Source organism: Ursus maritimus, unplaced genomic scaffold, assembly GCF_017311325.1.
Source record: "Ursus maritimus isolate PB19 unplaced genomic scaffold, ASM1731132v1 scaffold_18, whole genome shotgun sequence".
NCBI lineage: Eukaryota > Metazoa > Chordata > Mammalia > Carnivora > Ursidae > Ursus > Ursus maritimus.
The window spans coordinates 17477808-17502656 of record NW_024424230.1 but is presented as its reverse complement, the minus strand read 5'-3'; the positions used below and the strand labels follow the sequence as shown (position 1 = coordinate 17502656).

General features: G+C 42.8%; 1 protein-coding gene across 2 annotated transcripts in view; it reads right to left on the bottom strand.

Moving 5' to 3' along the window:
• FECH (ferrochelatase) overlaps positions 1-24849 on the bottom strand; it is a 33850-nt gene that overhangs the window by 2867 nt on the left and 6134 nt on the right. Inside the window, exons 3-10 of one of the 2 annotated variants that reach the window (XM_008705278.2) lie at positions 21052-21171; positions 19530-19678; positions 13644-13778; positions 10723-10829; positions 7312-7410; positions 4307-4414; positions 3731-3895; positions 308-367 (exon numbers count right to left, since the gene is read on the bottom strand). In XM_008705278.2, coding sequence (XP_008703500.2) covers positions 308-367; positions 3731-3895; positions 4307-4414; positions 7312-7410; positions 10723-10829; positions 13644-13778; positions 19530-19678; positions 21052-21171 — 943 coding nt within the window. The remainder of the gene's footprint in view (positions 1-307; positions 368-3730; positions 3896-4306; positions 4415-7311; positions 7411-10722; positions 10830-13643; positions 13779-19529; positions 19679-21051; positions 21172-24849) is intronic. The other variant, XM_040632479.1, reaches the window with a different exon arrangement.

Sequence of the window (24849 nt, the reverse complement as noted above, 5' to 3'; positions counted from 1 at the left end):
CTAAGGATCCTCGATTTAGAGAAAAGTTAAAATAGAGATTTTAGAGGACATCCTCTTACCCCACCTGCTAAACCCTGCCTCTGGAAGGCAGGTCTTAAATGCGACATAGTTATAGGTGGGTAGAAATAAGAAAATTGGGGCTATCTAAAGGAAAAAGGAACAAGAGTATAAGGAATTCGATTTTACTTTTGTAATTAATTGGAACTCAAAATGTTCTAATATGTGAGAAAACCAATATTCTGTAAGAGTTTCTCAGAGGATTTCTCTCCGATATGTTCTACTAAAATGGTTGTAACACTATAGATACCTTGGAGAACAATGGATTTCCATTAAGAGACTCTGCTCTTCTGATGTTTTCAACTCCACACTGAATCAAATGAGAAAAAGAAGGAAAAACACATACACATTTTATTTTCCGTTTTTTTTGTTGTTGTTGTTGTTGTTTAAAAGAAACCACTACATAAATAAATAAATAAATAAATAAATAAATAAATAAATAAAATAAATAAATTGACTTAGATACACGCACAACTTAAAGTCTGACTTCCAAAGTGTTCCCAGACGGCTCAGAAATGAAAACAATCCCGGGCCCAGAGACAGATGTAGATTTTCACCTCTGTTATCATAAAACTGCTCTCAATTTCTATTCCTTCCCCCACCCTATTGCCTTCCCCGTAGGTGTTTAGTTTCCAAACCATTTTTGAGACTGTATTTGACAGAATTCTCAAGTAATCCAAATCTGCTTACTATTCTTTTTTATTCTACCTTTCTAATGCACACTTTTACAGACTCTACCGAAGGAGAATGTTGCTTTAATTAAATAAATCTTCATGCCTGTTTTGATTCCAAATGCCAAAAGAGGTAGATTAATTTAATGTATATCGAACCTAGATTGGATCCAATGCAGAGTGCGGTTTTTAAATATATTCTTACATAGAAAAACCCAAAATAAAACCTGAGGACTGTTTTACTATCATCCTTGCTTCCCTCCCCCCAAATACTCAGTTGATTATCCCCCAAATAATTAAGAAACATCTAATTATTGTTCACTCAGGTGGTCAAGATCTTCTCTTTCCCTTTCCAAAAAGCCGATGGCTTTTCAGTTGCTTTGTCTTTTAAGTGAACTCTAACCGGCATAGGAAAAACGGTGAGAGATTCAGCAAACACGTAGTTCTCAACCGAAAAAGAAACTATTCGGGGTGTTCGGGTGACTCAGTTGGCTAAGCGTCGACTCTTGATTTTGGCTCAGGTCATGATCTCAGGGTCGTGAGATCAAGCCCCATATCAAGCTCTGCATTCAACAGGGAGTTTTCTTGAGAGTCTCTCTCTCCCTCTTCTGCTGCCCCCCCCCCCCGCACGCACGCACGCTCCCACGCACTCTCTCTCAAATAAATAAATCTTTAAAAAAAGAAAAAAGGAAAAAAGAGACTCTATTCTAAGACTCCACATGGAAGTCAGTAACAGCAGGACAACCATGCTGGCAGTGTTCTTGAACACTCTGGATGGGAGAGTCAAGGACACAACTCTGTAGGGCAAGCCAATGAAATAGCTACCAATGTTTAAATTCCATTTCTAGGAATCTTTCCTAAGAAAATAACTGGGAAAAGGAAAAGAAAATGATGTTTATTACTGAGCAGTTTAGGAAAGTAAAAAGTTGGAAACATCTTAAATATATACTGATCAAGTATTCGTTTAAAATAATTATATAGATCTCATTACATTTATTGATTTAGGTCCATAATATATTTTTAAGGGAAAAAAAGGTTGCAAAACAGTTATGAATAAAATACCATGCAAAAAATGGTATTTTATTCATAAACAGGTAGGAGCATACCATTTTTCCTAAGTATACACACATTTAGAGAAAAAAGGGGATTTAATTTTATCAAAATATTAACTTACCTCTTGGGGTAAGATTCTTTTTTTTTTTTTAAGACAGAGAGAGGGAGCCGGCAGAGGGGGAGAGGGAGAATCCGAAGCAGGCTCCATGCTCAGCGCAGAGCCAGATGCAAGGGTCCACCTCACGACCCTGAGCCGAAATTAAGAGTCAGACACTCGACCAACCGAGCCACCCAGGCGCCCCTCTCAGGGGTAAGATTCTGAGTGAGCTCTACTCTCTATGCGATACTTCTCTGAATTGTCTGAGCTCTTTATTATTTGTATTATCAAAAAACAATAATTTCATCTTAGGAAAAAATTCAAACTACTTTTTAAAGAAAGTCGTTTTAAACATAGTATATTCTTCCATTAAAACAATGAAATAAACCATAACTAGATGGTTTTCTTTATTCTCTCTATGGACTAATTTATTAGTCACTAATGCTCCTTTTGATTACTGAGGAACAACCTCGGTTTAGTGTTATTAGTGAACGTGACGTGACTTATCATTCAATACGAACAAAAACTTACTTTCCAAACACACTGGAATGAACTATATTTGCACATAAGTCTTTTTAGCAAGCTCACAATTAGCCAAGGTCAGGGTGGGATATGGAAGACACCATCACAGGAAATCCACAGACAACCCTGCAACCTCACTTTAGCCAACTACAACTTCGCCATAAATTCTGTATCAGAACTACTGACAAGTAATTTACACACCCTCTAACTTCCCCAACATTTGATTGATGACTAGCACGTGTAAACAAACACCTGTGGGGTTGGGTGCTGGCTAAAGCTGTTCCCAACCCACTCTCACCCTGCCCTGCACCTGCCACTCCACCCCAAAGGGTGAAGAATCCTATGAGGCCAGGCCTCCATCAATCACGCATGGGGAGGACCAGGATCAGGAGTTCTGGCAGAAGATGAGAGGGGGAAGGGTTTTGTGTGTCCCAGAGCTTCCACAATTCCCACAGAAACACTGCTATAAATTGGATTCAGGTTTTGGGCCGGCCCTCTGAAGCCGTGAGATGGGTGAACAGTAAGTTTTTCTCCACCGTGAATGATAATTCACATCCATCTTACATTACAAGACACTGAGGATGGTATTTGTTATTTCAATAATCAGATTGATCACAACCCCACTGCAAAGAGCTAATTAAGTGAGTGTATGAAAGAGGTCAAGGGAATTACAACACACACCGCTTCACTGTTCATTCCACGGTCTTCTCCTAAATGACAATGACTCTTCTATGCCTCAAAATCCACCAAGAAACAGTGTAAAAGCCCCAAGTAAAGGGCACCATCAGGCCAAGAAAAGGAATGACGACACCACAATTCTTTTCCTCCAAATTCGTGAGAAGAACGATTGCTTTTTCTTAAGTAAATGTAGTTTTATTACTTCCGGGTAGTACAGAAACTCAAACTAGACAAAATGATGTTGCTCGCAGTGATGCCTGCGAACCCTCCCCATGGCTGACGTAGAATTACCCGGATGTGTTCAGATTAACTCAGATTAAGTATTATTCAGAATAACGAGGCCACGATACATGCAAAAACAGATGTACCGAACAATGCAACAAAACCTTTTCTTAATTCCAGTATAGTTAACACATTGTGCTATATTAGTTTCAGATACACAATATCGTGATTCAACAATTCTGCATGTTACTCAGTGCTCATCAAGACAGGTCGTACTCTGAATTCCCCCACTCCTTCACCCACCCCTCACCCAACTCCCCTCTGCTAACCACTGAACTATATTTTTGAGTGACAGAATTATGTCATTGCAGAGAAAGTTTCCTGTCAAAACAAATCACAATTTGTGAATGGGATTAATAACCACACTTACCTCGTTAGCTAGAACTTGAGAGTACTCGATGTCCAGTTCATATAGTGTTTCAATGTGATCGCTGGTAAACGCTATTGGAACCAAAAGAATGTTCTTCCTCCCCCTCTCACAAAGCCCTTTGATAGTCTCATCTGTTTGAGGGCCCAGCCAGGGCATTGGACCAACCTGTGAGAAAGGAGGATGGAAGGCACACAGGGACCCACTTCCCCTGTGTCTGTGGCAGATCACAGCCCACTGCCCTCGACACACACACACCCCTTCCAGTACGACTGAGAGCCATGCTTTATATTTGTATTAGTGGGTTTTGGTATTTCTATATTAAACTTGAATCCTCGAAGTTAGCATAATATAAATAAATTACCATTTCTGCCATTAAAACTAAAAATAATACATTAAATCAATGAAATTCAACTAGTCACTTGATTTCCCCTCCATTTCACCTGCTTGCAGAGTTCCTTCTGCTCATGGTGAGCCACCGGGTTATAGAAAGAGCCAAATCGAATCATTTTATAACAAGTCCTAAAATAGTCGTCCTCAGAATGGCTTACTGCCCGCAAACGTGTGGAAACCACCTACCTTAGACTGCCAAACCAGTCGGTACGGGTTGGAGTAACCCAGCTTATCCATGACTCTCTGCACAGTGGCGCCCACCTCCTGAGGATAGGGGTCCCCTCTGTTGACCACCTGCGGCAGAGACACGCGGGTGGTCAGTCACCAACACTGTGAAGGGTTCTAAGAGCCTCAGGCTGTGCGGTGAGGTGCTGTGAGCCGGTGACCGGAGTCTCCCCTCCTGTCTTCTGCACTACTGATGATGCAATCTGAGCTCAATCGCCAGACCTTCCCTGGATCTATGTCCTCATGGGCCGAAGGAGAACACCGTACTCACATATCTCTAAGTACCTAGGAATATGTCAAATTCTACATCCGTGTTACTCATGGGAAATTGACAACATCCAACGAGGGTGGATGGGTCTCTCCGTTCCCCCATCTGAAGTAGGGAAGGCAGGAGTTGAGAATGTTGTATGGATGGCGTAGGGACCTACTGAACCCATGGGGCCAGCTCAACACAGGGGCAAGTGCTGCTGGAGAAAGACAGAGAGGAGAAGCAGCACATGGGTTCAGCTGTGTACGGATTCCCTAACCCCTTACATGGCTTGATTGCTTCCCATACCACTTATTTCCTCCTAACATACCATACTACTTTCTTCTGTACTATGTTTATTATCTGTCCCCCCCGCCCCCCGCTCTCTGGGGGCAAAGATTTCTGTCTATTTTGTTCATTCCTGTATCCTATGACAGTGCTTAGAATACAGTGGATAGAACAGTGCTCAATAAATATTGTTGAAATAAAATACTGATAAACTATTTTATGATATTACTAAAAGTTAGTTAAAAAGCCATTAGAAACCTAAATATAGAATGAGTGAGGGAAATAGAAAGTCACCATTAGAACAACACAGAAATAATTACTACAGGCAAGATCTACCAAAAGATGCTAAAATTAGCGGGCAAAAGTCGAGGAACAAGAAGACATTTGCGTAGTCTCAAAACATCTCACCTAAGATACTTTAAATTACGAGGAGAGAAATGGTAACCTTACAACGTACAAATCCAGCAGATACCCCCTTAGACAAATGGCCAAGGATCACATCACCAGCGGCAGGACTTGTTGTCATCAGGTACCCCCATGCCATGCGCTGAGAAGGAGAGATCACCCTGGGGTGTTCTTCCCAGTACTGCAGAACCTCAATCGAATCATGGGAAAATACCAGACAGATCCAAATGGAGGAGCGTGCTACAAAATAACTGCCATTCCACTAAATCATTCTTCAAAAATATCAAGGTCATGAAAGACAGGGAAAGCATGAGGACTGTCACAGACTGGGGGATACTGAGGAGCCGTGACAACAAAAGGCGACATGGGATGCTGGACTGGATCCCAGAACAAAACAGGACAATTGTGGAAGAAGTGGAGAAATCTGATCAAGCCCGGCCTTTGGCTCACAGCACTGCACCACTGTTGGCTTCCTGGTTCGGGTCACTGTGCTGTGGTTATGGAGAGGTCAGCATGAGGAGAAGTTACAGGAAGGGTGTGTGTGTGTGTGTGTGTGTGTGTGTGTGTGTATGTATATATTTATATATGAACCCTCTGTACTATTTTTGCAACTTTGCCTAAAGTCTAAAATTACTTCCAAGTAATTACTTCCAAATAATAAGTCTTTAAAAAGTCACTGAGGAGGAAAAAGTCCTTAGAAGCAAGTGCAGAGGAAAAGAAAAGTCCCCTAGAACAGTCTTCTGCCTTAGACTATCCCTTGTCTTCCCTGCCCCTTCCTCATGGCCCCATGGCCTTCCTCAGTCCCACACGGGATCCTGGGCCGCAAAGAAAGCTGGCAGCAGCATGCTCGGTCCCTGAGGGAGAGAGAAGGAAGTGCAGCGGATGGGGAGGGAAGAGCAGGCAGCACCTGGCTCATAACGGAATCGATCATGTGGAAAAGTGTGTTTCCTCCTCTCCCGGTTCAAGAGCTTCCCTTCGAGCTCTTCACACATGGCCTCATCACACCTAGGACGGTTATGAAAAGGATGCCGGCGGGCAGCGGGATGGACATGTGAAGAGGATTTGCATGATACCAGAAGAGAGAATGTGAACTGGTTAAAATAAAATAGGCAGGCTTCCAGAAGACAAATTTCTCTCCCAAGCCACCTACAGCTGACCCGGCACCTGCTGGGTGGAGACAGAGTGGAAAAGCTGTTAAGGGCTCGACCCCAGTGACCACCAGGTGGCAGTAAAGACAGATTAGAAGAGTGGCCCCTGCCGCTCTGGTTAACTCCATTAGCTCTGGAGTTAAACCCTTAATGACACCTCCGAAGACTAACTCGCCTTGTCTCTGGCTTCGAAAGCACTGTTTTGGGCACAATGATAGTTCTGAGCTGATGCAACGGGCTGCTCATTCCATGCACATCTCTGTACCACCCAGCACACTAGCTCCATCATTTTCGTTCACAAATGTGCAACGAGCTAGGGCTCGGAGGTAGTGTTTTAGCGAACACCCAGTGTAACGTGAAAAACACAGGAGCAACCAGATCACAACCTGATACACTCCGTATTCACTTGCTAAAATGTGGGCTCTAGTCCTGGCAGATTAAAAACTGTAATCATTTCCTGGAATTCAAACAGCCCCTATTCAGTCTTGACAAAAGAATGGGACGGGAGATGGCTCAGTGTGACTGGAGGCCCTCAGTGCTGCACACTGACCGAAACATCAGGTGAGCTCCCTCAACAGGGCAGGCAAAAACAGCCTTCCTTTACCTGCCCCATGTACTGAAAACTCCTGTTCATGAATATACCCTCCAGTGATCATTTCAAAGGAATTTATTAAGACAATATTTATTCACAATATTATAATTTGAATTAATTATTATTAGGTTTCAAGAAATGCGTCTAGTTAAATGAGCACCTAGGTAAATCTGAGACGTTAGAACTTGTCCTTGCACCAGGCTCAGGATGTTCTAGAAGCTGGGTCCCACTGGCACATTCAGAAATCCTCTACCGCTAGGTCATCCAATAAAATGCTCTTACTTACAGACATTGGCAGTGAGTGAGCAGAAAACAGAATGACCACCTCATTTCTCTTCTCAAGTGGAAAACGGTCCAGTTCTTTCACTATGTGGTCTGCAAAGCACTGTGGGAACAGCAAGAAAGAAGGTTGAGAAGGAGGTGAGAAGAAAGAAATAGAAGGAAGAGAAAATATGTTTAAAATGAGAGCTACGACAAAAATCTCCTGGCAACCCTTAAAAACTGGAACTCTCTTTTTTAAAAAATTGCAAACAGTACAGTCTCCTCTTGCTTTGGTTCATCATGAAAATGGCTCATAACGGTTTCAGGGGCCTAGGGAATTTGATGGGAAACTTCTAAAGCTCGCTAATGGCTCACTGAGAATGAATGCTCTGGATCTGCTTCCCCTCGGGAGGAACAGGGCACACTTCCAGATGGAAAGAAGACACAGATGGGAAGGAGAAGTTGTTTTAAGACCTCTCATTTGCTCGGTTAGCAGGAAAACAGCTTACAGGCTCTTTCTAAATCTTCCTCAGTTTGGCTTTCAGGCCTATCACATTAAAATACATTAGACACAAATAGTAGAGGAATAAGAAAATACTATTCTATTTTTACGACCTTCTTCTGAGCCCAGTATCCTCCCTGAGTCAGTCTTCGTAACAACCTTCATAACAACAGATGAGAGGTTGTACAGCTCTCATTAAATTCACAGAGGGGGTAAGAGGCGGCCGATGTGGGGGCCATTCAGTCACATCTGCGGGACCTGGGCTGCCAGGCAGGCCCCGCCTCCGCCTCCAAAGCTCTGTCCACCAGACCAGTTAATTCCCTCCGTCTAGTTGGCTCCTTCCGATCTACATCAATAGGTGCTGAAATACCCGATGTGAAGAGGCTTTCTTTCATCTTCCACTTTAATCATTCTTCGTCACTTAACTCAGAAAGCAAATGCTACAAAGAACATTAATGGGTCAATTGACAGAACTGGAATATGAATGTAGATTAGATGAATTTAAGTCTCGATGTTAAATTTACTGAAGTTGAATATTATATCATGGTTATGGAGGAGAAGATCCCTGCTACTTAGGTGTCAAGGGTGGCTTCACAGATATAAGTTACTCTCGGAAGGTTCAGAAGAAAAATGTATACACACACACACAGCGTGCAAATGACAGAGTGGAAGAAATGCTAATAATATGTGAATCAAAGCAAAGAGTCGAATTCCTATACTATTCTTAGTCTTGTAACTTTTCTGCATGTTTAAACTTATTTCCAAATAGAAAGGTTTTTAAAAAAATCATAAAGGATGATTTATCGGAACCACGCACATCTGCGCTTGTTGGTATTTTGATACTTCAGGGGTTGATACTATAAGAAGAGCAAATAATTCCCTAATCAATTAGCACTGAGATATTATTAATCTTTCCACACCCTCAAAATTGGGTGAATAAATGTACTAAGGTACAAGCTGGTACCTAGAGAGTTTCCTTTTCAAAATGTATAATTTATCTATAGAGTAAATGTGGTTAGATTAGATATAAACAAAACCATTATTTTCTGGCTGTCTTTGTAGTGCTTGGAAACGAAGGATGTGCAGGAAGGACTGTTTGGACAGACAGCAGCCTGGGTCAGGAGACCCACAGTGAAGCTTACATGGGAGCCTGAACTCACGTTTACTCCAATTACCCCGGCAGCTAGCGACACAGCAATGAAATGACAGTAGGGATGACAGTAGGGAAATGACAATTTCGAGTAATTACTACCTATAACAAGTAGAAACGTAGAGCAAGACGATAGTTTCAGTGTTAGTTTTTAACTGTATTTTTAGTTTCCAATTACGGTTTGACTTGTTTTTTTAAAATTTCTGCTAGATATCAATCTCCTCATGTCAGCTCCATGATATAAATAAAGCCTATCTATAAACTTTTGTTCCTAAAAAATGTTAGTATTTTTCCTTTTCTTCCCTCACAAAAGTGCGTGCAGAAACACAATTTGTTCCGGCTTACAACAGACGCTAAGCCGTTGTCCACACTGCGGAGCCACGGGCAAGGAGAAGGCTACTTAGACCATCTACAATCCATCGGCGGTATCCTCGATGTGCGAGCCCTCTGCGGAATGAAAGAGGCAGGCGGCTCTCAGAGCCTTCAATCACACCAGCTAGAAGGGCAGATAAATGCCTCTAAAATTCCCTTTCATTTTGTGAACGGAGACTTCCTCAGTTAAGAGACCTTTCCATCTTTCTGCTTCCCCTCTTTTCAAAGGGCTGAATTTTAATACAAATCTAATTACTCAGTGGATCAGGGCAGGCAGATGCTGTGCAGATCCCTCCGTTCTCTGCTACCACATGTCAGTGCTGACCTCAAACCCCTGGCTCTCAGTCACAGGCCACCCAGAGCAAACCAGCAGGGGCACACTGGGGCTTCCGCGGTGCTAACTGGACCCAGCAATACAGCGAAGGGGTGGGGGGCCCTCAGAGCAGAACGACACACATCCCTAAGGGAAAGCACCTCCTTTTCACTTTTACTTAAAACTGTTTTTCCACCTAAGTGTTAACCCTTGACATCACCTCTGTGCCTACAGAACACGGGCTCTAAGAGCAGGCCTGCTTTTACCAATGTCTGGCCCCACCTAGTGGTGTTAGATTTTAAGTGACTCCAGGCTTTTAAAAAAGCTGTTAAACGGGTATTTTGCCAGAGAATGTCCACGGAGTGAAACATAAACTGGATGAAACCTAAATCACTTCATATGTCTCCTACCTAAACTAACTCAAAGGCAGAAACCTCCTCTGACAGAACAAAACTATGTCTGTACATTTTAGGGCAATTACCAATATTACCCTCATGTACAAATGGCAAAAAAGTATACAGTAAAACCAATTCAAAGCTATTGGCTTTTGAATTGTAGTTTTAACTGATTCTCCAAAAACTAAGCATCTGTCCATGAAAATACTATAAATATAATTGTATGGGAGAAATCTGAAATTTCTTCTAATATGACTTTCTCAACTGAAATGTTAAATCTATTTTCATGTCAGAACAAGTAGACTTAGTACATTGAAAAATTTTAAAACCTTTTGTCATTTTAAAGGATTTAGAAAATACAGGATCTGTCGGTCATTCAGTATATAAACGTAAATTAATGGAAATACTGTTTAATCTTCCATGTCCTCATTATTGGGAAACATGAAACTCAAAACATAATTCTGCTCTAGTTTGTAACTAACTGTTAATCCGAAGAAAGGAAAGATTCTAACCTTTAATCTTTAAATTTATTTTCTCTTGTCATAACATGTCGAGTCTCTAATACTTTTTTTTTTTAATCCCAGCACACAATTTAAGCAAGAGAACGGTAAGGCTCAGAAGGACACCACAAACCAGGCAGGGACAAGAACCTGACCCACCCCAGAAGCTGGGCCGACGGGGGCTGCGGGCAGTGGCTGGCTTACCTGAATGAGGAGGGGGTGTGTGGGCCACCTGTCAATGGTGCTCCACTTCATCCCAGGCTTCTTTCCCACTTGGTTATAGTATCTGTAAATGGCATTTAAGCTGCTGCCTGAAAAATACAGGGGACCACTTAGTAGACGCGTGTGGATGATAATGCAAATGAAAAACAGACCAGTAAAGGCAGCAAGTTCGAAATAGGTAACTGCTTCTATACTGAATTGGTCTAATTACAATCATTTCAACACTCTAAAATGCAGATAGATTTAACTACCCTGCAAATGAAGATCACTAAGACGCAATTAACTGCAATGGCCTTTCAAAGACTAGTGAGGCCATTTCTAGGGAGAAACACGATGGTAGAGGATTTATGAAACATAAGCCGCTGCTGTTTGCAGGAATGAAGTCTAACAACTGGAAGCATGTTAATTTTTCCCCCCATTATGAAGGTAATCCACCTCAGCAGAAAATGTAGGGGGTGGGGCAGAAAGGAAAAAAGACACTGGCCATGATCCAGCATGCTAATACAGCCATCGTGTTACTCTAACAGAGTTCTTTCCTATTATTTTCCTGTAGAGCTGTTTTGTTTCACAAAGTTGTAATTTTAGCATATATGCAATTTTGTACCCTGAGTGCGTGGGATATTTTTATTTATTACTATGAGATGCATACTTTCTACCTTACAATAAAATCTTTAAAGCTATTTTTTAAATGACTTGTTGATAAGACTAGCTTATTTAGATTTGTATGAGCATTCTCTATTTTTATCTGCTTCTTCAAGATTATCATCATTCCCCAGAAGAAGTTAAATGGGTAGCAAGTCCTTACAAGTAATCTAACAAAACTCGTATTTTTAACCAAGAGGTCAAAATCACGAAAATTCAGACTGAAGGAAGGCAGACGGTGCCAACCCAATGCAACTTTTTCCTGGCCGAGGGGAGCTGGCACGCAGGCCAAGACTAATCCTATGCAACCAATCCTAACACGGAGCCTCTTCCTCAATCTTAACATAGGGCAAATGTTCCAAAACCTTTCCCAGCTTCCCACACCAGTGCGCTGGTTTCTGTAAGGATGAGGACTGTTAACCTGTTATATCTCCAGATTAAAATACGAGCCGGGATACAGCCCATAGTTAAATCAAATGTACACTTAGCCTAAAACTTAATTTTTAAAAGAGAAATGAGTTCCATTCTGGAATACAATGAGACGGATAAATCCAAATTGAGTCTACAGTGGGTTCGAAAACAATCTCTCCAGAAATCACAGTCACCAGCATATTCATAGGGCAAGCCACACTGTACAGACGAATATCATCTTCAGGACTTCTGAAGCCACAAAAGGATTCTGGAAGCCACATGAGTTCTTCTGGGTGACTCAGAAACATGTGACGAACTACTCGAGGTAGTAATGAAGGGGAAAATAGAACTAGAACAATTGCATGTGATTGATACATAGGATATACTGGCTCTGCCCCAACAACCTGTGTCTAAACAATACAACAGGTAAACAACACTCTCATGGCCTCAAAGAATGGATGTGCTTTCCGAAGGCTTTCGCATCTCTGAGCGAAGATGGACCTGCCCTTTCACGTGAGCCGGACCAGGGAAAGCCCACACAGACACTAACACCTGAGACAGCGGTGAGATGAAACCCAGTCAATGCTCTGTCCCACAAATAACCACCTTCTTAACTTGTCTAATGCTGACAGCAGATATCTACAATGAAGGTATATATATTTTTAAGATTTTATTTATTTATTTGAAAGAGAGCAAGCAAGAGCGAGCAAGAGAGAGAGAGCACAAGCAGGGGGAGAAGCAGAGGGAGGAGAGGAACAAGCCGACTCCACACTGAACGTGGAGCCTGACCCAGGGCTCGATCTCACGACCCTGAGATCATGACCTGAGCTGAAATCAAGAGTCAGATGCTCAAGCGACTGAGCCACCCAGGCACCCCTACATTTGACATATATTTTTTAAAGGAAGGCAAAGGTCTGCTTAGAAATTTAGAAAATCTGATTCCTTCTCCGACAACATATCAGCAGACGTTTTGAGTTGCAGAGGTACATTCCCAAAAGAAGTCACAACTCAAACTCTTGAGGGTGTCTGAGAACTCAGGTATTTTCACAGGAGCTCTGAACAAACGTTTAAGGCACCAACAGGCTTTGAACATCTCCTCTAGCAGCCTTTTGTCTCTCTTTATAATTACAGAAACAATATGCACTGAAATCCAAAAGCAATTTGGGAGTCAAAATGTGCTGAGCCCGATCCTTGAAGCAGAATGCAAACAGATGTGTTTGTAGGCAACAGCAGAAGCTTTACCTATTACCAACGTTACACAGAAGGGCAAACACGATGATTTTCCTGCTCCAGTTAAATATACAGGAAACAGCACACAGTAATATTTTCCAAAATCTAGAACACTGAGAGAAGTTGACAAAGGGAACGTCAAGCTGGGCTTTGGTTTAACCAGTAAACCAACCCATAAATAAAGCAGAACAAAAAAGCATACTAATATTTCTTGTGCTACCTCGGTACCTCTGCTTTCAAAATGGAAACAGCTATCACCTTCACTACGTTACTGAGAATATTAGGGTTGCCATAAAAATAGGGTTTATTACACAAACATAAGAAGTGGCTTAACGTTCGTCACTGATCCATGACCCAACTGCATTAAAGCGCCGAGCACCAGTGCCGACCGCCTTCCACCCACCATTTGTAATTCTCAGCCGACTGGCCCATAACTCAAGGGACAGATGAACCATGAGATTTTAAATGGACTGACCTGAACTCTCGTGTTTAAAGTGGACAGGCTGGATTTGCCATTCAAATGGAAAATGATTTATCCTTTCCTTCCACACGCAGGTTCCCCGGGGATGGCTGCTAGGGCCCCGCATCCCCACCCGCCCACTGTCAAGGGGAAGCCTCACCTGTCGTGGAGCAGCTGTACTGTGGATACTGCGTGAAGGCAATAGCCCTTTCGATCCCGTCTCTCTCCATCTCTTCAATTGCTTCTTCTGTTAAAGGATGGACGTACCGGAATCCAATATAGTATTTGTGAGGGGCTATTAGGAAGCATGTGTGGAAAGGAGAAAGTATTAATCTTTATATAGATTCCTCAGAGTCGCCAAACATCATGCAAAGCCCAGAACGAAGAACAGTTAACCTAATTTCCTATGAGGCTGATAATGTGGGTAAGTTTAGAATATTCCTCGGATCTTACCCAGTCTTCACTAGTGCACGGACTTTTAACCCCTGTTTTCTGGGATCAACCTCCCCCCCAGAACACACACACCTCCACCGAGCACAGTAGTTTTTAAAAGTCAAACTTCTGTTCTTTATTCTCTGCTCTTGACTGAGATAAGAGAGACTCAACAGAAGGAAGGAAAGAAATAACACTTTTTCTTGAAATGTAACCTCTTCTGATATACCAGATACCGTGGTGGACACTTTGCTTGTATTTTTTCTTTCATTTAAACCCCATTTTTCAGATTAAGAAACTGAAACCCTCCAAGGTTAATAAACCTGCCCAAAGTCACACCTAGCAGAGGGTGGAGCTGAAATTGAATGTGGGTCTTGTCCCTCCCAAGCCCGTGCCCCTTCCCGGCCCTGAAGCCCGCTTCCACCGGCCCCGGTTCCCTCCTGCTTCCTCAGGCCCCAGGTCACCGAGGTAAGCTCTGGGATACTCAACAACCGTTCACGGATTACAAATGATTGAAATGATTCTCCTCATGTAAAAGATGAAGGAAACGCAACAACAAAGCTTAAATTGGAGGCACCAATTCGGATTTGAAGTAACAGCCCAAGTCGGTATACGCCCCTGCCTTCCTTCCCTGTGTATTCCTTACAAACCCCGTCTCCTGCCCCTCCTTTGTCCTTCCCCATCTTCTTGTCCTGGATCTTAAAAGCACCCACCACCACACAATTTCTTAGACATTTAGAAAATCATAAAACTGAAAGTTCCTGTTATTTCATAGGACAAAGCTCCCACTCAGGGATCACACTGGGAATACGCAACATAAATGTTAAGTCGTAACAGAACCAAGATGATGCTACTGTCCGAGCGTGAGCAGGGGCTGCCACTAAGTATGGGACATGAAAGAGCCACAAGAATTGTTTAGGCTAAAGTGAAGGAAAAGGTAACGTGTTCACTGTTCGTGTATCTGTATAAACGGTTCCTCAGTGACGGGACACAGGGAACGGGCAATCAGTACATGTTCCCAAGGACAGGAACAGATGATGGAAAGGAGAAGCGTGTGTGTGCGTGGGAAGGATGGGCTGCTCTGACGGTCTCTGGCTGGGGACCACAAAAGAGGAAGGTAAGGGTGTAAGGGGAATCATTTTGCAGTCTGTCCCTTCTAGGCCACCAATTTTACGTTCTCTTATGTCAAATGATGAACCGCAGTTAAAATACACCAGCATGCCTGATGCTGTAAGCAAAGTCCAAATGACTGACGGACCGAAGATTACGTGGTTCAACCGAAAACTGCCAACTATCCCACTACCAAGTCCCCGTCTGAGGAGCTCTGGGGGACCTAAGCTGAGGCTGCCATGGAATCTGCCTTCTAATCTATTCTGAGACAATCCTATTACTAGATTGCTAGGGTAAGATGCTCCAATGCTGCAGGCCAACCAGCTTCTGGCATTCTCTTTCCACCCTTGAAAAGTTGCAGCCTAAGCTCCTGGGGCCTGGGAGTTCCTCAAATATTGCAGAACCCAGAGGTGGAGTGGCGGCCCCTGCAGATAAAGGCAGGGTAGTGACCTTGCTTTGAAGTGAGGGAGGGTAAAATACTCTGGAAGGAACAGATAAGACTGTTCTATAAAGAGGGCCTGGCCTGCACACACGTACTGCAGGAGAACGGCAATGTGCTCTCTCTGACTGGGCCTCGCCTGGAGAAATAAATGTTTCCCGAAGGCCACTCGCCGGCCTAGCCTAGTCTACCCTCGGAGCTGCGGCCCCGCCAAGTCTTTGGTGACCCGTCACCAGGAAAAGAAAAAAAAAAGAACTCTGAGTTGGATTTTTAAGCAGTGAAACTTCATTAATTTCCAGCCCACAGTTCAAATGTCTGCTTTGTACATGACTCGAGAGAAAGGTGTGAAATAGATAGCATCACACTTTTTGAGTTGTATCACATCATGAGCCCTAGGCCAACGATGAATAATAATACAGGCTCACGTTTATTGAATTTTTATCATGTCACGCACCAGGCTGATGCCTTTCGTGATTACCTTATGTAATATTCACAATGACTGTAGGAGTGGGGTTCTGTTATCACCCCCATTTTCGAGATGAGGCTGAGTGGGTAAGTCATCTGCCTGAAGGCCTACAGCCAGGACTGGGGAAGGCAGCTCCATCTGAAGAGAGCCCATGCTCTTCCCCACCATGCACCCTGTAAAGAACAACGGACTCATTCTACGGAGTAGCATGCATTTACAGCTTCATCAAGAGCCGTCACAGTCTACAAAACTAAACTGCCATTTTTTTTAATGTATTTTAGATTTAGACTTTCGTGAAATGATTACACTTCTCACCTATTTTCCTTCTGTATTCCCTCAAGTCCTGTACTGCAGTGTAACTGTATGAAACCAATTCCAAGTTATATTCCCACATTAAACTGACCGTATAACTTAATAGTCAATTCTACACAAAGCCAGGGCAAGCTGAAATTTCTATACCAGCTACTAAGCAAAAACTACCTCCCTAAAAAATGAGAGTTTGAAACATTTCTATCTGTTCGTAATCATCACACTGTTTTGCCTAAAGAGAACTTTTTTCCCAATAGAAATAAACAACTAGACATAGTTTAAAAGTATACTTTATGGTTTTGAGTGAAAGTATGAAGGGAAGAGGAAGGAAAAAGAGAGGAATGAAGGGAGGGTCAGAGAAAACAGGAAGGAAAAGCCACACAAAGGGGATGAGGCGCCTGGGTCTTCACGGCTGGCTCAGGTCTATTCTGCAAAGCATTAAGTAGCAGGACAAGGACCCTCTTTCTAGGTAATCTGGCTGAGCCCCTGGCAGAGCCACAGAGCCACACCTGATAATCTTGGTCGTCAGCACAAAGCTCCCCCAAAGCAGCTTCCAAACCTTGAGACTATTTCATTTTTCCTCTATCTGCATTCTGTGTGATCATTGGCCTTCCTACCCGTTTTGTACAGCATCTCTCCAGTAAGTCTTAAAAGATTTTCTCTCTGGGGCGCCTGGGTGGCACAGCGGTTAAGCATCTGCCTTCGGCTCAGGGCGTGATCCCGGCGTGATGGGATCGAGCCCCACATCAGGCTCCTCCGCTATGAGCCTGCTTCTTCCTCTCCCACTCCCCCTGCTTGTGTTCCCTCTCTCGCTGGCTGTCTCTATCTCTGTTGAATAAATAAATAAAATCTAAAAAAAAAAAAAAAAGATTTTCTCTCTGCCCCTTAAGGAGACTAGGCTGCAATCACAGGGTCTCCCTGGACTGGAAGCTTCTTGTAAGTAGAAACCATATTTCTTGACTTTGAAAAGCAGTATCGAACAGTGCAGGGCACTCAGGGCGCCACTGATGAATGAACGAGTGGACAGTCTTGGGCCTTATGGAGCATCTTTACCATGCCCCCATAACAGATCGGCCAAAACCGTCAGGTGGTCATCTACCGTGCAGGAGAGAGCAATAATTTAACTTGCCTGTTCCAAGGGTCCCAAGTGTGGGCCACAGAGGACAGTGATAGGTCAAAGGGTCATCAGTACCAAAGCCCTCCCAGGACCATGCCCTGGACAAGCTTCTCAGATCCAGAGAAACGAAAAGTAGCCCCTAAGACAATTTACTCCCTGCTTCAATGAAAACAACCAGGAAACTCAGTTCCATGAAGGTAAGGGTGTGACTTATTCACTACTTTATCCCTTATCACTGTACCTGAGCATGTCAGTGCTTACAAGCACCTGGTGGCTAGCTAGATGGAAGAATGGGTGGGGATTCGTGCATGAAAAAGCAGGTATGTAAATGATCAAATGGGCAAGTGAACGGAGTGAGAAAGGAAGAAAGATGATTTCCCATCACATTAGTAATGATTTAGTGACTGGAGAGGCAAACCACTGAGCTGATGATACTTCATGGATACGCTAAACTTATCCCCAAAGCTACAATGAAGAATAATAGACTTTACTTTTTCATATAAGTCTCTATAAGCTGGAATGCTTAATAACTGATTTTTTAAAAATCACTTATAATTCTGACTATGAAAATATGAAGTGGAAATTACTATTCTTTGGTCCCTACCAAAGCCGGGCATAATCCTAGAATCTAGATGATGTAACTACCTTTGTACTAGATGGCCACAGATTAAAATAATCAGATGTTTGATAGTAAGTGATTTAAATCTAGTTCATTCCATGGGACTCTTTCCAGGCCAACTTGGGAGGCTGAGGCCATGGCTATGTCTGTCTGATCCGGACAACCCAGCAGCCTCACCATGGACAGAGGGGAGATGGGAAGGATGCTCTCCGTCTGTATTCCGTTTTAGAGTCTAACAGCTCTGCTGGGATCCTTGATGATGACGGGTACTATACTACCACATCAACAGAAAAAAAATGGCATCTTGCCACCTCTTTTTTCCACTGAAGACAGCAGAGCAACTGCAGATCTGATTCACACTAAACCTTTTATCATGATAAACTGTTAGACTAGAGGGCTTGTTTTCTCTCAGGTAGGTGTGAGTAGGGCACAGCCAAGTTTCCCTCACCTAACGTTTTCAAGATACATCGTGGTACGAGTGGCTGAACTGTGTAAGAAATGCCCTTGGGCCACCAGCGAAGGCAGGAAGCACACCCGAGACTCAGAAGCGTGACTGAACAATTTTCCAAGTGAGATGAGCTGAGCTAGAGCCTTTGTCCCTGTATGTGATGGGAACCAGTGGCTTCTGAGAGCAGCTTGGAGTGACACTCACTGGTGTTTTCTCAGAGCAGAGTGAATGCTTTTGGTCCCGCCTGGAGGGGAGGCTGTCCTTGAGGCCCCCCACTGTGTCACACTCCTGTTCTCATTCTGAAGCCCCAAAATGCATCTGTAATTAATGTATTTCATGTGCCTTACATGCACATTTCTTGGTTTAACATTTCTCCTATTGGGCCACATCTGCAACAGATGCCGTCTTAAAATTAACCGGCAGTTTCCGGTCTTAGTATATATAAGAACGATGGTGTGTCCTGCAATCTTGAATGTGTATTGAACGCAGCTAAATACGGCACTTAGAATTCATTCGTGTAGTTAGTGCTTCGTTCTGCACATTATTCTTCTGCATTTGAGGTTCTCAGAAGCCGGTTACCAGCTGCACGCAATCCTCCTTGTTCCTCACACTAGCCAGTATTGCTGAGAGCTGAGAACAGTTGCTGAAAGTTGCTTACAGTCTCACGGCTGCCGCGACAGCTAACTAATTCTGCTCTGTTCATCTAATTAGCTTTCCGCACAGAAAGAAAAGGCACGAACAGCAGCCCTGATCCATTTCCCAAAGATTTCTTTCCGGAGCAGTGAGATACACATCTTTTATTCATGGTATGTGGCCTCTTCCTTACAGTCTAGCTCAACTTAACACACACCTCAAACTTCCTTTTGAAACTAATGTTCCAAATCTTCAGCTCTTTCCTCTGTAACATAAGGAAGTAACAGGCTACACGGCCAAGGACAAAGGATAATGGCTGGAGAACGGAGTTAAGGGACCGTGCATCATATAGGAACCCCCACAGATCAAGGGCTGCGGGTACACAGAACTGCATCTACCATCCAAGTGTTTGGGACTTCAGATCTAATTTGTAAGAACAAGCCTAAGGAGATATTGATTAAGAAGCGCGGTACCTGTGTGTGGGGACAACTCATCCAGCAGCTTCACCATGCCTTCTCCTTGCTTGGAGGTCCACATCTTGATGGGAGACCCGCCTCCAATCCTGCGGTACTGCTCCTGAATTTTGGGGGTTCGGCGTTTGGCGATGATTGGTGCCAGCTTACTAAATCATTTAACAGGTAGGTAAGTGGATTTTACTCCACCTTAGCAATCTCAGAAACTACTCAATAGAAAAGATAAGGAAAATTGTAAGAAGAGCCTAAGAAGATAAAGCCGTTAACAGAAGCTTTGAGTGACAACAGCCAGCTCTTTTGGCCTTGAGTAGAGAGAGAAAACTAAACACTCTCTGAAGAGTAGCCACCTCTGCCACACGTGTTATTCTAGCAACACAGCCTGAAGGCTCAGGACACCAAACACTCAGGCACACACACCCAAGATGCGTGCGAGCCACTGTTTTAACACTTCCTGGTTCTACTCCTAGTAGGAACTGGGATACACGAGGCAATAGGAAGCATATATTCCTCTTACTTTAAGAAAATGCAAATTAATCATAAATGCATTTGCATATGTGAGGAAAGATGTACGCACACCACATGAATGTTCAGGGTAATACGTAAACAACGTCAATGCCCACCATGAGCCACAGGTTAAATAAACTAAGGTATGATCAAACAATGCAATTCTATACAGTCATGGAAAAAAAAATAAACCAGATCTATATAATCTGTTATGGAACTATCTCCAAGATACATTAAGTTTCAAAAAAAAAAAAAATAGCCAAGTGTTAAATAATGTATATAAGTACATTCACATTTGTGTTGAAAAAGACAAGGAGGATATATATGTGCATGTATACCTATATATCTATATCTATAAATAAAGATACGTATATGTTTGCATATGCAAGAACTATTTCTAAATGTAACCAGAAAGACATCTGTACAATTACAGATTTCTCTCTTTCTAGTTCCATCTGTAACCTCCCAAGTAGGTAACTAGAAGGGTGGAGCCCCAAGGAAAGGGACACTTGCTTTTTACTGTGAACATTCTTCTGCTATTTGCATTTGTTATCATATGCATGTATAAATTTTTCATTACAAAAATCTATTTTAAAAGAGAAGAGAAGGAAGGAGGGAGGGAAGGATGGAAGGAAAGAGACAGCCACAGTCCATGTTCACAGTATGAATGAATACTAATCATTGCTTCCCTGAGTATTAATCAGCCACTGAGTGCCAAGTGCAAATATACCTGTAACAGTCTTTAAAGGGACATCAGCTGTGTCAAGACAATTGCAATTTCCAGAGCTCTGGGGAGGAAAGGGCTCAAGGGGAATCCCCCCCAAATTGCTTTCTCTCTCCCCTGCAATTCTTTCAATATCAAATCCCTTTTATACCTACGAAAATAATAATGCTGCTCTAACCACTACCAGATATGCATTAAAACCATTTATTTTTTGAACCGAAGGAATGAGGTACGTGTACGGCAAGAGGCGCTGCACAAGTTAGGAAGAAGCACAGGTGCTTAGACATGTCTTACTTTTGAATAGGAAGCGTCATGAGGTCTCGGTCCAAGAAGAGCCTCAGGAGAAAGTCGTGAACGTCTCCCAGCGTTTCAGGGCCTCCCATGTTTAGCATTAATATTCCAGTTTTCGGCTTCCTACAGAAAAAAAAAATGCAATGGTTGATTTGTAACTTTCTATTTTCTCCTCTAGGGTACAATCTTGGTTCAGCTAGCAAACTCACATCTAATCTGTTCAAAGCAAAGGTACAGACCTACAGAGCAGTGCACTGGCATCCCACGGCTACCTATCTGCGAACGCACGAGGCCTCCGGTTGCACATGGTCCCAGCTCTGACTCTGGCCTCGGTCTCCTAGCTCCATGCATGACGCAGGTCTTCTCTGGGCTTGAAACGTTCCTCCACTAAACGGCCAGTCCTGAACAAAGATCCCATTCCTTGGGGACTGAGAGCCAAGGTATAAATCTACAATTGTGCTGAGGCTGGAGCAACTGTTCGTGTGAATGCCTTACGAATACACAAATGACTTGGTCTCTCCAAATGTCAGTTTCTTCATCAATAAGACAGAGTGTCCACTATCACCTCAAAAGCTGGTTTTGAGAATTAAATAGACAGCATACTTATTTAGCATGATCTGAAACATAGAAGTTCTATTATACACAGAGAAGCCATGGGCTTTCCCAGAAATTTAAACTTCCAAGTTATAACACCAGCCCATCTCTAATTCCTTTATCTGCTCCTTCTCTTTAATTATTACATTAAATTATTACTGACACATTACTTCTTGCTACTCTGCTGGCTTCTCCGGAGCCTGCCTTCGCTCCTTCTTCAGAGCCTCCCATTATAATAAAGTACACTCCTCACTTTGCCCTCACCTCTCCATCTTCCATCGGGAGCCCCTGCTTGGGGGATTCCTGCAAGAAATTGCTCTAACTTATTCAAATAGGTTCCAAGCGAAAGATTCAAGCACTGAATGAACCAGAAGAAGCAAAAAGAAAATCAAGCCGTTTGGGGGAAGTTAAATAAACAAAAGGACTATGCAAACTCTAAACTTGTAAAATCCAGAGTATGGAGCCTACACAGACTAGAGTGAACCAGGCCAAGAGGAGTTCTCCATTCCTAAACCCCTTCAGGGCGCAAGATGGAGCCAGAGTGGGACCAAGTGTCTCCCGCATGCTTTCGGTAGCCGCCAGCAGCCCAAGACTGGAGACTGGGAACTCTGAGGTCATACCCAGAGATGAGAGCCTGGAAAACTGGAGGCCTGCGTGTTCCCGTGAATGGTAGCCCTGTGACGGTGGTGAACGAGTCTGCAGGTGGGGCACTAACGGACAAGGGGTGTTTCTTCCATTCATGCTTTTGTTTTTTTGAATTTGTAAAAATTTAGACATAATTTACAAACCATAAGATCTGCCACTTTAAACTACAATTCAGTGGTTTCTAATATATGTACCAAGTTATGTGACCATTACAACTATCTAATTCCTAAGCATTTTCATTACCCTGAAAGAATATCCCCCGCCCCCACTAGAGCCATTCCCCACTGTCCCTCCTGCTTACTCTTGGCAACTGCTAACCTGCTTTCTAGGTCTACGGATCTGCCTATTCGTACAAATAGAATCACATAATATGTGGCCCTTTGTGTCTGCTTTCTTTCCCTTAGCATAAAATTTTCAAGGTTCATCCATGTGATAGCATGAATCAGCACTTCTTTCCTTTTTATGGCTGAATAATATTCCACTGCACGGATGGATGTAGTCTCCATTCATTCTTGATAAAGCAGCTGAGAAATGACCAGACTGAGGTTTATTTAAAACACCATTATTACAAATGCGGAGGGGGTCCCACTTTCTAACCCTCCTACATCCAGACCACCTCAAACTACTGCAGTGACTGAGCCCATCCTGCTGAGACGGCTCTTTGGAAGACTGTTCCTAATGTGTTCTAAAGCCAATGAGAGCACGAGGACATTTTAATTGCAATTTTTAAACAAACGCTAACATCTGGCAATAATGTGAGGCAGCGGAGTGTGTCAAATGTATACAGGTGGACACTGTTTTCTTGAGCGAATGCACTACAGGGGAATGAGGCAGAAATCTGAATTCTCAGCCTAAATTTTCAAAATAATAACCAATTCTTGGGGTAAGGGGAGTGTTGCATGCCAGTGAAGTCAGGGATCTTCCCATTTAGACCCCATTATAAGGATGAACTTGGTTCACTTTTCACATCATTGTCTTAGACCAGCGTTTCTCTTCCTCGGCACTACCGCATTTTGGGCTGGATGATCCTTTGCTGTGGAGGGCCGTGTTGTACGCCGTAGGGTTTCAGTAGCATCCTGGCCTCTATTTGCTAGATGGCAACAGCGCACACAAACACACACACCCGCCAAGTTGTGACAACCAAAAACGCCTCCAGACATCACCAAATATGTCTGGAGGGTGGGAGGGGAGGGTACCCCCCTCCCTCTACTGAGAACCACTGGGTTAGAAGAAGGGGGTTTACTTCTCCTTTTTACTAAACCAAGCAACTATTCTGGACGATGGTCATTGTCCTACAACTTTTCCACCTCCTCTGACCAAGAGTCCTATCAATGAATTAACAAGCTGGTATTTAGTTTTCCTTTCTTGATACCTGAAAATTCCATATTCGTTATATTGTGAAATTGTAATACTCCCTTAATCTTTCTACTTAGACCACCAGTGTTCTGGGATCCTGTCTCTCACCCTCAAAATCTGTGACTCACAATAAATTAAGCGCATTTTTCCATGGATTGCTGCCAGTTAACAGATTACTGGTTAAGAAACCCCAAGCTAAGAGACTTACCTAAGCCACAGAGGGTATCAATGTGCAAACGAGATTTAGAACTGTTTTCCATCTATAACACCTGAGCTCAGAACAAGAGTGGCTTTAAATTGGATGTTACCCTGCCCTGCAAACCCACGTTTTGTAAACCATGATGATCTTACACATGAAAGAGATGCACACGATTTGAAAATACCTAAATACACATGCACTTAATTCCAAACTGTGTTGTGCATGACGAATGGCGCATTAGCTGTCCTTGGCTGACACCCTCTATGCGAGAATGTGAAGTGCAAAGCTTTAGGCATGGTCTCTCTCTCGTCCCCTCCAGACAGAGGCCATCTGACACCAAGCTCTGAATGTCAAGTCCCCTTTGTTTGAATGTAAAAGTATAAATAGCACAACGTATTTAAAACTTCTCACGTGAAAAGGTTTTAACACTTTGCCATTGTGTTATTCTGGGACTCTCAAAATATGAGGTTTTTCCTTTGAAATACTAATTGTCCATAATGTAAACTTGAGATCATCAATTAATAAAGATACAGAATAATTCTATTATACTGTATATAGTCAGCATAAAGATATATAAAGATAAAGAGGGGCACCTGGGTGGTTCAGTTGGTTAAGCATCTGCCTTTGGCTCAAGTCATGATCTCCGGGTCCTGGGATTGAGCCCCACATCAGGCTCTCGGCTCAGTGGGAAGTCTGCTTCTCCTTCTCCCCACCACCCCCTCCACTTGTGCTCTCTCTTGCTCTCTCAATAAATAAACAAAATCTTTAAAAAATTAAAAATTAAAAAATAAAATACACAAGCTATTAAAATAATGGTGAATATTTATATTTACATGGTGGATATATTATTAAATTTAAAAAGAAGAAACTATAAAAATACTATGCACAGGACTGTCACATTTTGGTAAATATACACTGAATAAATATCAATAGGTATGGACATAGAGACATAATACTGGGTGATGAGATTCTCAATCAGTGATTTTTTTAATCTTTTTTTTTTTTTG